At 44.3% G+C, this 16137-nt stretch overlaps 1 protein-coding gene across 1 annotated transcript in view; it reads right to left on the bottom strand.

Moving 5' to 3' along the window:
• Window positions 1-11523, bottom strand: part of LOC107153297 (zinc finger protein 14) — a 37099-nt gene extending 25576 nt beyond the window's left edge. The window contains exons 1-2 of the mRNA XM_048801246.1: window positions 11442-11523; window positions 4237-4322 (exon numbers count right to left, since the gene is read on the bottom strand). Of these exons, the coding sequence (XP_048657203.1) occupies window positions 4237-4322; window positions 11442-11523 (168 nt within the window). The remainder of the gene's footprint in view (window positions 1-4236; window positions 4323-11441) is intronic.
• Window positions 11524-16137: the final 4614 nt, after the last annotated feature.

The following is a 16137-nucleotide window of genomic DNA, read 5'->3' on the forward strand; positions in this document are numbered from 1 at the left end:
ATATATATATATATATATATATATATATATTTGCTGGTAAATGCATGGAGTTGGAGAATACCATGCTAAGCAAAACAAGCCAACCTCAAAAAAACAAACACCGAATATTTTCTCTAATATGCAGATGCTAATTGACAATAAGGTGGGGGTGGGCACTAGAGAAGAATAGAGTTAGATTAGAGGGAGGGAAGAGGAGGGGATGCAGGAGAGGAAGGATAGTAGAATGCAACAGACATTATTGCTTTATGTATATATGTGACTGCAGGACCAATGTGATTCCACAACATGTATATTCAGAAAAATGAGAAATCATATCCCATCTATGTATGATATACCATAATGCATAAATGCAGTCTACTGTCATACATGACTAATTAAAACAAATTTTAAAAATTATTCTTGAAAATCTCCAAACCAAAATGAAACTGCCAAAAGGAATCCTGGGGGAAAAAAAACTATAAATAAAGAAAACCCCCTCCTCTGCATGCTGCTACAGCAGTACCTGCACAAGAGACCCCCTTCCTATTAAGACTCAGAAGATGCTCCCTTTTTAACCCAGGGCAGACACACCCTGATTCTGAAAATCTCAACCCTCTTTTTCTCCTCATAGGGATTTAACTGAACAGATTTCTCTTCAGTGCTCAGAAAAAACCCTCATGAATCAAACCGCAAACTCTGACTTACTGGTAGCTGGAGACAACATGGGACCCCCCACTCCCTCACCCCTCCATAGAACAGGCTCCCATTGGGTGAAACATCCTCTGACCTGGCATCTGACCCTGCCCCCCTCCTCAATGCCCTCCCCAACTGTGTTGCCCCTCCCTAGGAAAGCAGCCCATTTCTCCATGAGCAGTGGGTGCTTGCAGAGCTCACCTGTGGTTCTCCCCACTCCTGCAGTGCTCCTTTAGCATAAAGTTGCTTCTCACCTGAATCTGTTTCATTGCACACTCTGGGAACAGCCCTGGGCAATATCAACTGCATCCTCAGAAATGGCTTCTCCTTACTCTTCCCATCTGGTCATGATCACATCTGCCTGAGGACCCAGCTTTCCAGAGCTCTGGAGCTTTTCAATCTAAAGGGCTCCTTCCAGGGTTGGTGTGAGCAGCTGGGCCTCCGTAGGGGAGGCTGCCCAGGAAGCTCTGACTGGACCTTCAGTGACCTCCTTTTCAGGATCCAGTCTGACCTTGTATTATACTTACTGGGATTAAGGATCTCAGCTTCTCAGTCAACTTTTCAACAGAACAGACTTGTATTTAAAGAACCCAGTAAAAACACTCAAATTCAGTGTTTATGTTTATAGGAGAAAAAAATTTAATTCACTTAAATTTAATACTTCAGTAGGAAAATCAAAATTACCCATCTCACTTAGAAAATGAACATGTTATTTAATTACTATTTCCAAGATAAGATTTGCTAACAATCATCTCAGGTGACTAGAACTAGAAGTTTCTCAGTCTCTGAAGAATCAGTGTTAAACATTCACCTGAGATAACAGGACACAGAACACAGCCATCCACTGCTTCAACCCTGCAATTTAGGATTTGGTGATGATATAACTAGCCTAATTCTCTCTTTAGATCAGAAGCCAGCTTGTCACAAGTTATGAAGGATTCATTTCTGTTTTCTATAAAAATATTAGGATGTCTGTATGGCCTGGCCATTAATTGATGTTGTAAAGCTGATTGGAATGCCTGCCCGTGCCCTGAACTCACCCATGTCTGGTTTTCCCTGACCAGATAACAACCCTTTCCTAAACCTTAGTGATGCCTCATAAATTCTGGCCTTCCCTGGCCGGATAACAACCCTCTCTGAGTCTCTAAGATCTCCATAAATTCTGATGCCGGGGCCAGCAAAAATGTAAACTTGTGTTATGCTCCTCAGAGTGTTGTTATCTGTAACCTCCCTTTGTGTAACTTTTTGGGCTATAAAACTGGGCTGCAAGGAAGCCTCGCTGCTGTCCTTGGTTCCCACGATTTTGATGGGCAAGGCAGCCCGGCCGGTCGAAATAATAAGCTTGCTTTAATTTGATTTTAATTGGAGTCAGTGGTCTTTTTGTGCATCGTGGTCTAACAGTGAATCTTTGTAATAAGGAAACTATCTTATGTACTTTCTTCTGGAAATGCATTAATTTCTGCAGCCACACTGAAACAGAGGTTTTCTTCATTTCTATTCCCAGGAAGCATTACCAAAGAAAAGCCATGGAATTCTATTTTAAATTAGCAACATCCCCCAAAGGGAAAGGGGCGGGAGGGAGAGAGATAGATAAGAAAGAAAAAAGGAAGAAAGAAAGAGAGAGAAAGAAAAAAAAAAGTATCCGAGAAACATAGTAAACTCACTCTGGGGAAGAAAAACAGTACAAAAGAAGTTTCAATTAATGGTATACAAGACCAAATGATTCTTTGTTTCTTGTCCATTTCTTTCTTTTTTAACCTGACTTATTCCTCTAACTTGCCCTTTATGAATATTTTCTAATCTTTCATCTCTACTAATAAGTTACATTTTACAATTAATTTAAAAAAAAATAAACCCAGGAAGGTCAGCACCACTGGACACAGAGAGGTCACACTTCAGCTTCAGGTCAGTCACCTGTCACCAGGCACATCCTCCCACCCCCCTCCTGCTGCTGAAGAGCTTTGTAGGGTTTTGCTCCACCTTGCTGGGGTCAGTTTCCCCTGCTATTTAGGATAACTGTTCTTCCTTCACAGCTCTGAGCCCATCCAGAGGGCACTCTCCACATGAATGCAGCCTTGGGAACAAATGTTGACACCCACAGTGCCCTGGTGAGTGTGAGACACATGCTCACCTGTGCAAACCCAAACTATGCTCTGCAATATGCGGTAGAGCAGGAAGCGAGGCATTTGCAAGATGTGGCACAGCCACAGCTGTGACAATCAGCATTTCATCCCCAGGGCAGAAGGCCCCTCCCCCACCCCTTCCTCATTAGCTGAGGACTTGGGGCCGCCAGTGTCCTCTGAATGTCAGCTAGGTTTTACTGTCTCCCATTGGGTTAAAGAAATGCATCTTTTCTTGCCACACCTCCCTCTGTTCTCTGTGGCAGGAAGGTCTTCTTGGGGTGAATGAATTTGGCACAGACCCAGTTCCTCTTTACCCAGTTGCTATTTCTAAAAAGAAAGGTTTCTTTCTAAAAGAAAGGTTTTTCTTTTCTTCAGACCTCTCTGGTCTGAACTGCTCCTGGAACATCCCATTTATCAGAGGCTGGTCAGGTGCATGGACTTTGATCTGCCCATCCACAGGCTGTGGTGCTGTTGTGTGTCAACTGCTTGGAACGTTTCCTTCTACTGCTTCCCCTCAGGCTGCCTTTCTTCATCCCAATTTTACATTGAAGGATAAATACTGTATTCTGAAAATGAAGCCCTGGACTTTCTATTTCTCACGTAGTGCAGTTGGCCTCTGGGAATGCTGGGAGAGAACTGTAATTGTAGGGGTTTGCTGCCAGTTCTGAAGGAAGCGAGGCTCCAGAATGGTAAACTGATTTGAGACCCTGCTTGGTGCACATTAGGATGCATGTGTCTTTGAGGAGTGCAGGTCATTCCTTAAGAGAAATCAGGGACAATGGGACCCCACTGGGTCACCACTGCCACACTGAGGATACACCTGGGGATCCCTTGACACTCTCCTGGGCTTAGAATAGGTCACAATAGAAACCTGGCAGCTTGAGAGATCACAGGCTATGGTGTAGCACTTGTCAACAGCAGCTCTGGGAGGGGACATTTTAACCTCAGGATCGTGAAGAACCTCTGCAGCGAAAGCAGGGAACAAAGGAACTGTGACTGAAGAACTCCCCTTTGGTCTTAGTGCAGTAAAAGTCCCTAACTGTATGAGCTAAGGGTCCCTAGGTTGAGGACAAGCTCCAGCCCAAACAAGGACTGTAAAATGCATCCTCCAATAGAACTGCACCAACTCCTCGGCCTCCATGTACTCCGAACTTGTTGATGTATAACAGGAAAGGCCTGCTGAGCTCGAGGCTCAGACTGCCGGGTTGTCCCTCAGGCACCTGGAGCCACTAACGCTCCCTGCTTCCAGATCTCAGGTCCTCGCCCTCATTTCCGCGACGTGCTCACCACACAGTCTGGGAACGGCTGCAGGACCTACCTAGAGATGTCGCCAACCGGGAAGGGATAGGACGCCAGGGACCAGCCCCACGCAGCAGCTCCCCGCACTCCAGGTCCCCCGGGCTCGTGCTGACTGGTCACGCTGTCTTCTCCGCACACTCACCATTTGGGGCCTTCGGAGTGACCCGCCGTTCTCCCGAGGGACGTCTCGGGACTCGCGGGACACAGGCAGCGCGGACTCACCTGGGACTGGTGGGCAGTGGACGCCCAACCGGAGGAGGAAAGAGCAGATGAGGTTGAGAAAGACAAGCCTGCGAGTTTGCAGAAGCCCGCCCTTCCTCTCCCCTGCACACCTGATTGGACAGTTCCACCCTGCGCCCCCCCTGGACGAGCACAAGCACTGCTGAGTGACAGTGATGCCATCCTATCCCTGGCTGAAGTCAGCCCGAGCGACCGGCACGTGGCCCAGGCCTTTTCAGGCAGGACTTCAGGGCTTTGTTGGAGCCTGACCTTGGCGGGAAGCCCTCGTGTTGGCCTGGCATAGAAGGTGGTGACTAAATAGGACCAGCGAGTGTCGCTGCTTACGAAATAGAAAGTCCGGTGATCCATTTTCAGAATACAGTTTTTGCGTTAAATGTAAAATGACAGGATGTTGAAAACGCAGCTGGAGGGGAGAGCTGGGTGTGAGGCGACAAGCAGGCGACAAGAGTGGTTTTCATAGTCCCTGAAGTTCACTGGCGGGAACGTCTCCAGCCAGCTCCTTTGTCCCAAATCCAGAAAATAGAAGGAAGGTGAGGATGAAGCCCAGGACGCATTCTTCTTTTTTTAAAAAATTTGTTCTTAGTGGCCACACATGACAGTGGAATGTATTTGGACATATAAAATATATATGTCCAAATACATTTTTCTCATACCCACATAGGAAAATTATGTTCTAAGTTGTTTCCTCTTCTCCCCTCCCTTCCCCACATTCCCCCAGAATACTTTTTCAATAACCACTTTGGAAAGATTTTGTTCCATTCTCTGCCCAGAACCGTATATAAACTTCTAAGCTCACAAACTAAATGAGTTTTTCTGCTATCAGGCCCCCTCCTGAACGGCGGAAGTTCTATTTCTTGTTACTTAAACCAGCTCCTTTAACACTTCCCGTCAGTGATTGTCTTTGGATTTTTTTTTTCATGGATTTTATTCTTCAAAATTTGCAACACAAGAACCCAAAATGTGTCTGGGGAGGCTGAGGCAAGAGGATCAAGAGGTCAAAGCCAGCCTCAGCAATGGTGAGGGGCTGAGCAATTCAGTGAGACCCTGTCTCTAAATAAAATACTAAAAAAGGGCTCAGGATGTGGCTCAGTAGGCAAGTGCCCTTGAGTTCAATCCCCAGTACAAAAAAAAAAAAAAAAAAAAAAAATCCGAAAAAAATTTGGCAAAGTGGGGAATCTACACTCATTTCAAAACTACTTTTCACCACCACCTGACCAACAGAGATGAACTGATGTGCCAAAATGCACTCAAGTTGAGATTGGGATTCAGAATACATTGAGAGAAATAAGCAATCTTGAAGGAAACTGTTAGCGCAAAAAAGACTGGAATGAACTCAGACTTGACAAGTCAGCTCAGCTCTCCATTCAGGAATGAAGTTTCATGCAGGAACAAGGGGATGCAGGGATGATGCCCTGGGACCCACTTTCCTGGTGGAAAATGAGCCCCCCCCCGAACAAAGAAAGGCCCTGGGCTTATATAGGTTATCCTATGAGGTGACTATCACGAGCAGCGCTATTGATAATTATTCAGAGGCAGACTGTCTTTGAATGCAAGTCGATCAAGAGGTCAAAGCCAGCCTCAGCAATGGTGAGGGGCTGAGCAATTATAAATTGCTCAATATCTAATATAAACAATTAATACAAAAATTGTTGGGTATGCTGGGGCACCCCAACTAACCATCAACACACACTAGTTAAACACTATAAGCAAATCACACCATACTAGGGCAATTAAACAGTACAAGCAAATCACAGGATCCTAGGGCAACCACAAGCCCCAAAGTACCTCCGATGCCTTGTGACTTCTCTTAGAGGAAGAGCAGAAGATGTTGTTGTCTGGTGGTAATCTCCAGCTGATGATTGGATATCAAGGAACACCATTTCCTAGATCTGGGGATGAAAATGAGGCAGCCAGTCTCAGTGATGTCATCAAAGCAAAACTCTTCAGTGTGGCTGTTGTAGGGACAGATAAGGCAAGGCACCAAATGTAGCAGAAAACAGTTTATTTGGCTGCAGCCAGGTTCAGAGGGTACAGCTTTTGCTGTAATCAATTAATCCCCTGGACCCCAAGGTCAGGTAGTTTGGGAAATTTATACCCAGAATGTAAGGGGAGGGGCTCAGAAGTTCACAGTCTGCAGAAGTTCACATAAAATCAGCTTTTTCTTTCACCGTTCTGGGCAAGTTAACCCTTCAAGGACAACATCTGAGAAGGAGAGAGCTGCTTCTCCCCTTTCTTTCCTCCCGCTGCCAGCTGTTACCATGGAGCCCAATTAGTAACTTCTCTCATCTTAGAAATATAGACATCTCGTGAAGCTCCAGCTCAAGGCCAGAGGCCTTGTTAAAGGATTTGTCTTTTTATTATCACATTTTGCATTTGCAAACACACTTCTAAAAACTACTGTACTGGATAAATGTTTGTGAAAAACTAGTAAAGTGGCATTCTGCACCTGGATTTCTTCCAGATCAGTGGCCAAGTAAAACAGAGCAACGGGAAAATAGGAAGTTTACCTACATTGAATTCTTTTGTAGAGACTCTTCTGCTAATAGTCCTAAGATCAATTATGGTGAAGATTTCTGGAGAAGCTTAGTTAAAATTTTCTGTGGAGGAGGGGGTGCCTACATAGCAGGACAAGCACTTTAAATACCAAGTTGGTGGTGTGTGCTGATGACTTATTACACCCAGTGAAAGTCATTGTCACTGGTTATGTCTAATGAGATGATGTAATTGCAATTGGGCATGTTCTTTGCATATTTCCATGGAGCTGTGCTGCCTATCAATTGAAACCAATCATTGCTAATCATGCCTAAGGCTAGTTCCCCTTACAGCTCCTTATCAATTGAAAGCAGACATGAGAAGCATGCCAATGGCTGCTCTTCCTTATGGCCAGCAACTTAGTGAGTCCCAGCATGTCCCAGCATGTCTATGGCAGATGCTCCTTACATGGCCTAGTAAACATATCAGTTCTCTTGGGCACCCAGTAATTTGGGGGTTTTCTTATCAATCATTGTACATGTCAGTGTGAGCTCTTAGGAATTTGGGCTTTTGGGTCAGGGGTCTGTGCTCTGCATCTGGAGAGGACTTACTCCAGAGATCAAAGTGCTCAGAGGTTATCACTTTAGGCCTGATAAGATAACTCCTTCTGGCCTGCAATTAGCATCTAGAAAGCATTTGTCTTGGGAGATGAAAGCTGTCAATACATGACTTTCTTTTTTTACTCCTTTTTCTCAGACTACATTATTTTGGAAGTTTTTCATTTCCCATATCTATTAGAAACACCCTCGGGGCTGGGGATGTGGCTCAAGCAGTAGCGCACTCGCCTGGCATGCATGCGGCCTGGGTTTGATCCTCAGCTCCACATACAAACAAAGATGTAATATCCGCCGAAAACGAAAAAAAAAAAATTAAAAAATTCTTTAAGAAAAAAAAAAAGAAACACCCTCAAGACATTGAAATGCAGAATGAAGCCATTGAGATACAGAAAACTCAATTGCAAGCCTTGACCATTGCCCTTGGCCCTTACCCTTATAAAATGAGGTAAATACACCATGCAGGAAAACTGGCAAGAAATTGTGCAGACCCAATTATTGGTTATGTACAGACTGTCTTTTGTCCCCAGAATCTGCCTTCATTCTGGCCCATCATACAGCCTTTTTATAAATATTGGACCCTTACCCCAGTCAGGGCTGTTTCTCACTCTCTCCGCAGCCTGCATTCTCCCTTCAATGTGTATCTGCTGATGAACCCACACAAATTCTATCTTAAGATTGGGAGCCATCTCATCACAAAGTTATGAAAAGTTCATTTCTGTTTTAATATAAAATACTAAGATTTCTATTTGTTCTGACAACTTGATGTTTAAACTTGTTTGAAATTTCTGCCCATGCTCTGAACTCACCAATACCTGGCTCTCCTTGACCAGAAAACAACCCTCCCAAAATTAAACTTCTGTGGTACCTCATAAATTCTGATGTTGGAATCTCGATTTATTCCCTATCTTGAAATGTTAAGCCAGTAGATCATTAACCTGCCATCTGCCCTAGTATGATGCTTGCCAGAATCCTGTTAGCTGTAAGTTCCCAAGACCACCCCCTTTGTAATTTTTTGTGCTATAAAACCTTTTACCTGGATAGCTGGGTGCTGATCTCTAGCCCAGTTTTGGGAGAGACAGCTGCTGGTCACCTTTCTTTGTGTACTCAATATAAGCTTGCTTTAATTTAATTTAAAAATTGGAGTTGGTGGTCTTATCTTTGCACCATGGTTCAACATCTGCCTTCCTGAATAAGCCTGTCTATGGCTCTGTCTGGCTCCTGCTGACACTCTTTTCCATCAGCCCCACTGTGCTGAGTTGAGATCCCCCTCTCCTCTGGGACTCCTTGAACCATTTTCCAGAGATATCTCTTTGTTGAAGCTGGGGACAAAAGACAGTCTGTACATAACCAATAATTGGGTCTGTACCAATAATTCGGTCTTCCCAGAAGGTGGGAACTGGGTGGAAAGGAAAGGAAATCAAATGCTGCCCTTTTCTCCTCCTCTTTTCAAAGCACTTCCCCCAGCTCCACCTGTTGCTAAGGTAACCTGACCCAGGAAGTGTCCTCCAGGCATGAGCTGTTAATTATGCCTCCTGGCCTGCTACCTGCTCAGAGGTTATCACTTTAGGTCTGATAAGATCTGTGGATCACACCATATTTGGCCCTCCCCGCGCCCCCCCCCCCCATTTACTTCCCACCTTTTGGTTCACCCTAGCCTCCTATGTCAACTAACCAGGGGAAAGGAAGGGGAAAGATAAGGGAGAAGGGGGCAGGACAACAAAGAAAATCTAAGATGTATAAAGAGGCAGGACATTCCTGCTTCTTTGGATACCTGCTCTGGCCCCTTCTTCCTCCTGGGAGAAATTTGTTTATTACTCTTTAAATAAAACTTGCTTTCTAAGCTTGCCTCAGTGTTTCTTCCATGTTCAACCTTCAAAACCTGGGGAAACAGAACTTGTTAGCACAAAAAGACTGGGATGAATGCAAACTTCACAAATCAGCTCAGTGATTTATTCAGGAATGAAGTTATGCACAGAAGCAGGGGATGCAGGGATGAATGATGCTGTGGTGGGACCCACTGTCCTGGTGGAAAATGAGCCCCCACAGAAAGAAAGGGCCTGTGCTTATATAGCTATCCTGAGAGGTGTCTAGTGAGCATATCAACTTTCTTTGGGCACCCAGGAATTTGAAGCTTGTTCTATCAATCAGTGAAGTAGTCGATTTTAATGCTTAAGAATTTGGAGTCTGTTTTACGGGACAAAATGGGAGGGAGTCTAGGGTCAGTGGTTGGTATCTGGAAATGTTGTAGTGTGAACTGACAAATACATCAAGAGTGTAAGTTATAGGTTATAGATTAGTAAAAATATATAGATTATAAATATAAGATTTTTATAATTGAGATAAGACAATTATAAAGCAAGAACTGTCATAGCCAGTGTTGGTTGGTTTGAGGTGGCTAAGGAACAAAGCACCAGGCAACCCAATCAGGTGCCGACAGACAAGGAGTGATGGCGCCTCCTAGCCACCTGTCAATCAGCAGGGTCTCTGGCCAATTCTGGAAGGACACGGATCTCAGCAATATCCCCCCCACCAACCCCAGGAGGATAAGGGACTCTAAAAACCTCCCTTTCCTGTCCCAAGCCCTCCCTTCCTGCCCTAAACCCAATAAAATTCCAATCCATCTGAACCTGGGTGCAATTCTCCTGGACCCGCTCTGTTGGACTGGAAGGTCTCGCCAGGGAGTGAATCTCAATAAAGCCTTGTTCAGCTGCTTTTAATTTGCCTCCTTTTGGTCAGCGGTGCCTGACCACACATCTGGTGCCAAAAACCAGGAGGGCTTTTTGAGCCTCCCTCATAGGGGTTGAGGTCTACTCTTTCCTTCAAATGAACCAGGAAATTCCTAAGCTGCTCTTTCTTTTCTTCTCCCTTCATCCAGGCCAACAGGAGTGGGTAAGTTCTCTCATTTCGCTGACCCTCCAGCCCCTCTCCGTCCTCAGTGCCATAGACCCCCATCTGTTCCGCTCAAGGGCCTGGGAACTGTGGAGATGTCCCCAGTACTCCTGTGGGCCCCCACTGGGTTGTAGGGTCACCTCAAGCCCCACCCAGCCCTTACCCATTGGGTGAGTGTGATCAGAATTTGGGACGTCATTTTCTGTTCCCACCCATGCCAGAGGGTGCAGGAAGGTCATGGGAAACACCAAGTCCTCAGAACCCCAAACTCCCTTGAGTTATCTATATTCAAATTTTCACTAAAGGCCTACGCCTTAACCACCTGGTCTTTTACTCCACTGTGGCCTGGCCCCAGTGTGACTTAGACAGTGGGTCACAATGGCCCTCAGAAGGAACTTTTGATTTTCAAATCCTCACTGATTTGGACAATTTTTGGCACCAGACAGGGAAGTGGGCATAAGTCCCTTATGTCAGGCTTTTTGGGATATTTGCTGCCGTCCCACCCTCTGATCTATCTGTTCTACAGTTCAAGTCTTCCTGGCTAGGGGAAATCCCTAACCCCTTCCCATTGTTCTCCCATACCCCCTTCCTCATTCTCAGATCCATCTGAGATGCTCACAGCCCCACCTTCCTGTCTTCCCCCTCCCTACCTAGACCAACCCTCTCCCTCCTCAACTCCCACATGTCTGGTTTTCCCTGACCCGATAACAACCCTTTCCTAAACCTTAGTGATGCCTAATAAATNTCCCCCTCCTCCTGCTACCACAGCTTCTCCTCCCCCACTCCAGGACCCTCCTCATCATCCCTCCCCCTCCTCTCCCTCCTCCTCTCCTGCAGCCCTGACTCCTTCACCCACCTCTTCTACTGATACAACCCTTCCCGTCACCCCACCCCTCCTCTCTTCTCCTGTCAGTGCCCACACCCAGTCCCACCAGGCCCTCTTACCAGCTAACTCAAAGCTTCTTTGTCCTCTCAGGGAAGTGGCTGGAGCCGAAGGGATGGTCGAGTACACTTTCCATTCTCACTTCAAGATCTCTCCCAGATTGAAAAGTGTCTTGGGTCCTTCTCTGCTGATTCTTCTACTTATACTAAGGGAATTCTGATACTTCTTCCAGACTTAGGATCTTACCTGGCATGATGGCTACATCATTCTGCCCTCCACCCTTACCCCCAATGAGCAAGCCCGCATCCAGCAGGCTGCACAAAAACATGCTGATCATCTAACAGATATGACTCTCCCCACAGGTGAAGCAGCTGTTCCCCTAACCAAACCCAACTGGGACCACCAAGATGGTCAACAAGGTCACCGTCACTGTGTTCGCATGGTCCAATGTCTTATAGTGGGCCTGCACGTGGTTTCCAATAAGGTGGTTAACTTTGATAAGCTGAGAGAAATCACCCAGGATCCAGGTGAGAATCCAGCCTGACTTCTCAACTGTATTACAGAAGCCCTCACCAAATATACTAAGCTGGATCCTGAGTCTCCCTCTGGGGCTACAGTGTTAGCAACCCATTTCATTACTCAATCAACCCCTGATATTAGAAAACAGCTCAAATGAGCTGAGGAGGACCCTCAGACCCCATCTGAGATCTGGTGAAAATGGCCTTTAAGGTCTATAATGCCTGGGAGGAATCAACTGAACTAGCCAAGCAGGTTCCATTACAGAAAAAGGTAACTCTTCAAACACAGGCCTTGGCAGTGGCCCTGAGGCCTAAGGCTCCAGGGGAAGCTTCATGGGGGAGCCAGCATTCCTCTCCGCCAGGGGCTTGCTACAAATGTAGATGCAAAGGTCACTGGGCTTGCCAATGCCCAACCCCATGGCCCCCCTCCAGGCCATGCCCCACCTGTAAGCAGACAGGACATTGGGAGAGTGACTGCCCCATGGCTGGCCCTTCCTCAATGCCTCCACGCAGAGGTATGACCAGCCAGGCGGTCCCTGCTCTTGAACTATTGGAGTTTGCAGAAGACTGAAGAAGCCCGGACTCAAGGACCCCCATCACCCTCGCTGAGCCCAGGGTAACACTCCAGGTAGCGGGTAAGTCTATAACCTTCCTGTGGACATGGGGGCTACCTATTCTGTCTTGCCTGCCCACACTGGGCCTCTGTTTCCTTCCCAGGTCTCAGTTATGGGTATTGACAGCAAACCCTCCATATAAAATAGGGCTAGGGATGTGGCTCAGTGGTCAAGTGCCACTGAGTTCAATCTCCAGTATGAAAAAAAGAAAAAAAATAGATTAAAATTCTCCATACCCTGAACAATGCCAAGAAAAATCAATTAGGCTACACTGAAGGAAAATATTGCTCTAAACTGTAAAACTGCAGTGCAGGACATGGTTGGACATTTAAAGAAACAGGTTCAGAATTTAAAATATATATTTATGTATACCCAAACTAAATAAACTTTTTCAATTGTTTTTCCCTAACACTAGGTCAAGAAGTTAAGAAAACTTTGTCACTTTAATACAGTGAATTAGATATTTTTTAGAAAATGATCTAGAAATGATTTTAACATAGAGTCAACTAGGAAACTCACAAAATTCCTCTTACAAAATTCATGTTGCATAAATGCTTTGAAACTTCCTCTGAAGTTTCAGGACCTGTTTAGACCTAGAACTTGGTGCTTATGACAGCAGTTTTGCCCTGTACTACCTTCTGCCCATCCAGGAACAATCCATCACTTTATTTTAAGAGCAAATTTTTTTCTACCACACATGATTGTTACAAAAACATTGTGGGTTGGGGATGTAACTCAGTTGATTGAGTGCTTGCCTAGCATGTATAAGGGTTCCATCCCAGCACTGTTGACTCCACATCATGTAAAAACTGATTCTCTCATGGGAAAGCCCTGCCTCTGTACCTATCAATAGTTGCTTAGCATAGCATGTCTGGCAACAGAAAGTGGCAATTCTTACAAGGTACCCTATCAGAGATTGATTGTCTAGATGTTAGTAACCATTCTTTAACTTGTACTCAACTAGGGATGTTTTGACACACTCCCTCTTCTGCTTATGATTTTATATCTCATCTTTTGTTTATGGTTTTGAATCATAGCAACAGCCACTTGTGATTAATAAGATTTTAGACTATAAAAGGCATACTCAAACCCTGAGAGGGGGTTGAAGGGCATAGATTTGTAGACTACTCCTTGGCCCGCCAGCTGGTGAATCTAGAGCACAAACTGGTAAATAAAGTTTCCATCTCCTGCTTTAAGACTGACTTGGTGATTTATTGCAATCTCACCTTAATAGCACCATTAAAAAAAAACCACATCATTATCAACTGCAACTTTCCTTACAAAACATGTTCACCTTACAGATACTTTTACTCATCTCTTCTGCTTACTGCTTACCTGCTGCTTTCTTTTATTTTTACATCCATGCTATAAAAAAATTATAAATTGGTTATTCTTTTTTTCTTGACAAGTTTTATTTTCATGCTTTTAACCATATCTTTATTATGTAGTATGTATAGAAAAAAATATATATATACACATTATAAAATCACCACTCTTAGTTGTAGTGAAGAGAGGAAATTAGTAAAATGTGAAGGGTTTTCCATATAATAATAATTTAAAGGCCAGGCATGATGGCGCGTGCCTGTAATCCCAGTAGGGAGGCTGAAGCAGGTGGATCACAAATTCAAAGCCAGCGTCAGCAATGGCGAGGCGCTAAGCAACTCAGTGAGACCCTGTCTCTATATAAAATACAAAATAGGTCTGAGGATGTGGCTCAGTGGTTGAGTGATCCCAAGTTCAATCCCTGGTACCCCCACCCCCCAAAAAAATAATAATTTAAAAATACATATTGCATAAATGCTAGAACCATATGCTCCCTCACAACAATTTTTAACATGGAAAAGGACACATGAGACAATAGTTATGAATATATTTGTTTTTACAAAATTTTAAAAAAACAGAATGAGTAAATTCCAAACTTATTATAGTTAAAAGTTTAGTATTTTAACTCAGACATAGCTGCATTTAGGTTTTATTACTTGTAACAACTTTAAGAAAATAAATCACATTATTTCAACCCAATTTACAGTTGCCTATTGTACTTAGAAGACATGAAAACAGTGAGCTGAAACAAAAACAGCCATCTGTATCTGATTGCTGGCCCATTCCTCTCCCTCTTTATCTCCTTTCTGCTGCCCTGGTGTAGGCTGCTCTGCTCTGTTCACCCAGCGTGATGTTGTAAGTCACCTCAGACAACAGAGGTGCCCAATTACGGACAGGAAACCCCTGATCATCTTTCCTCCCTTAGGGTGACTTTACCTTTTGTTCTGACACAGCAATGGAAGACTGAGTGACCTATGAAGAGAATTTGAACCCCAGAAGCCTGTATAATGTTTACTTACATGGGGTTTTTTTAACTTTGTGAATCATTTTTGAGTCTTTCAAAGGAACTGAGAAAACTGGAAGCTTTTCCACATTCCTTACATTCATAGGCTATTTCATCATTAGAAGTATATTCATGGGTTGGGGGTGTGGCTCAAGCGGTAGCGAGCTCACCTGGCATGCGTGCTGCCCGGGGTTCGATCCTCAGCACCACCTACAAACAAAGATGTTGTGTCCACTGAAAACTAAAAAAATAAATAAATATTTAAAAAAATCAGCGAACCCCCACTCACACAAAAAAAGAAGTATATTCATGTACAGAAAGGAAAATAAAACATGCATTCACCTGAATGCATGTTTCTGGTGAATGAAATGCTTTGAAGACAACAGAGAATACTGAATGATTTTATATATATATGGATTTTACTTTCTTCATGCTCAGCTTTTCAAGGAGTCCTTTTGTGTATTTGAAGGTGACAAGATATTACACGATTTGTCAAGTTTTCCATTCAATGCACTGTTCTCCAATAGAACTAGTTTCAGGTTGAAAAGTGAAGTGGAATAATGGAAGGCATTTCACATTTTCTTTATTAACAGAACTTCTCTCCAATATGAATGTTTTGATGTTGAAGAATGTAGCTGTAAAAGTGAAGGCTTTCCCACATTGTTCACACTCACAGGGCTTCTGTCCATCATGATTCCTTTTGTCTGTGAGGGTGGGCAGACAGGTGGAGGCTTTCCCACCCTGCTTACATTCACAGGGCTGCTCCCCGTTAGGAGAATTTTTGTGTCTGTGCAGGTAAGCGTGACAAGTAGAGGCTTTCCCATACCACTTATATTCACAGGGCTTCTTTCCAGCATGAGTTCATTTATGTTCTCTCCTGGCTGCTCTTACTCAGCACGTTCTGTGAAAGATCCCCAAGAGTGAAATAAGGGTGCAATGGGTTCCAAGGTGCAAAGGGTTCATGTGCAGATGTAGCTCCAGAATCCTGAGCAGATCCTGTGATCATAGTGAAAACTGACCCCCCCCAAAAAAATCCCCATTTCTCTGTTTGTAATGATGCATTCTGAAAAAATAAAATTCATTTCAGATGTGGAAAAATCAAAACCAACCAAAGTAAAGTAAGGTCAGAAACCAGAATCTAGGGGTTTGTGACTTGTCCATGAGAACAGCCAATGTACACTTGAAAGAAAAACAACTGCATCCCTTGAGCTTCCAAAGCTCCCTTCAAGAAAGTACAGCAGGGGCTGGGGATGTGGCTCAAGTGGTAGCACACTCACCTGGCATGCGTGCGGCCCGGGTTCGATCCTCAGCACCACATACAAAACAAAGATGTTGTTTCTGCCAAGAACTGAAAAATAAATATTAAAAAAAAATCCTCTCACTCTCTCTTTTTAAAAAAAAAAAAAGAGAGAGAGAGAGAGAGTACAGCAATCTAGACACAGGCACCAACTCCAAACCTAACTGACCACAGGCGTTTTCAAACT

The sequence above is a fragment of the Marmota marmota genome, unplaced genomic scaffold, assembly GCF_001458135.2.
Source record: "Marmota marmota marmota unplaced genomic scaffold, marMar, whole genome shotgun sequence".
NCBI lineage: Eukaryota > Metazoa > Chordata > Mammalia > Rodentia > Sciuridae > Marmota > Marmota marmota.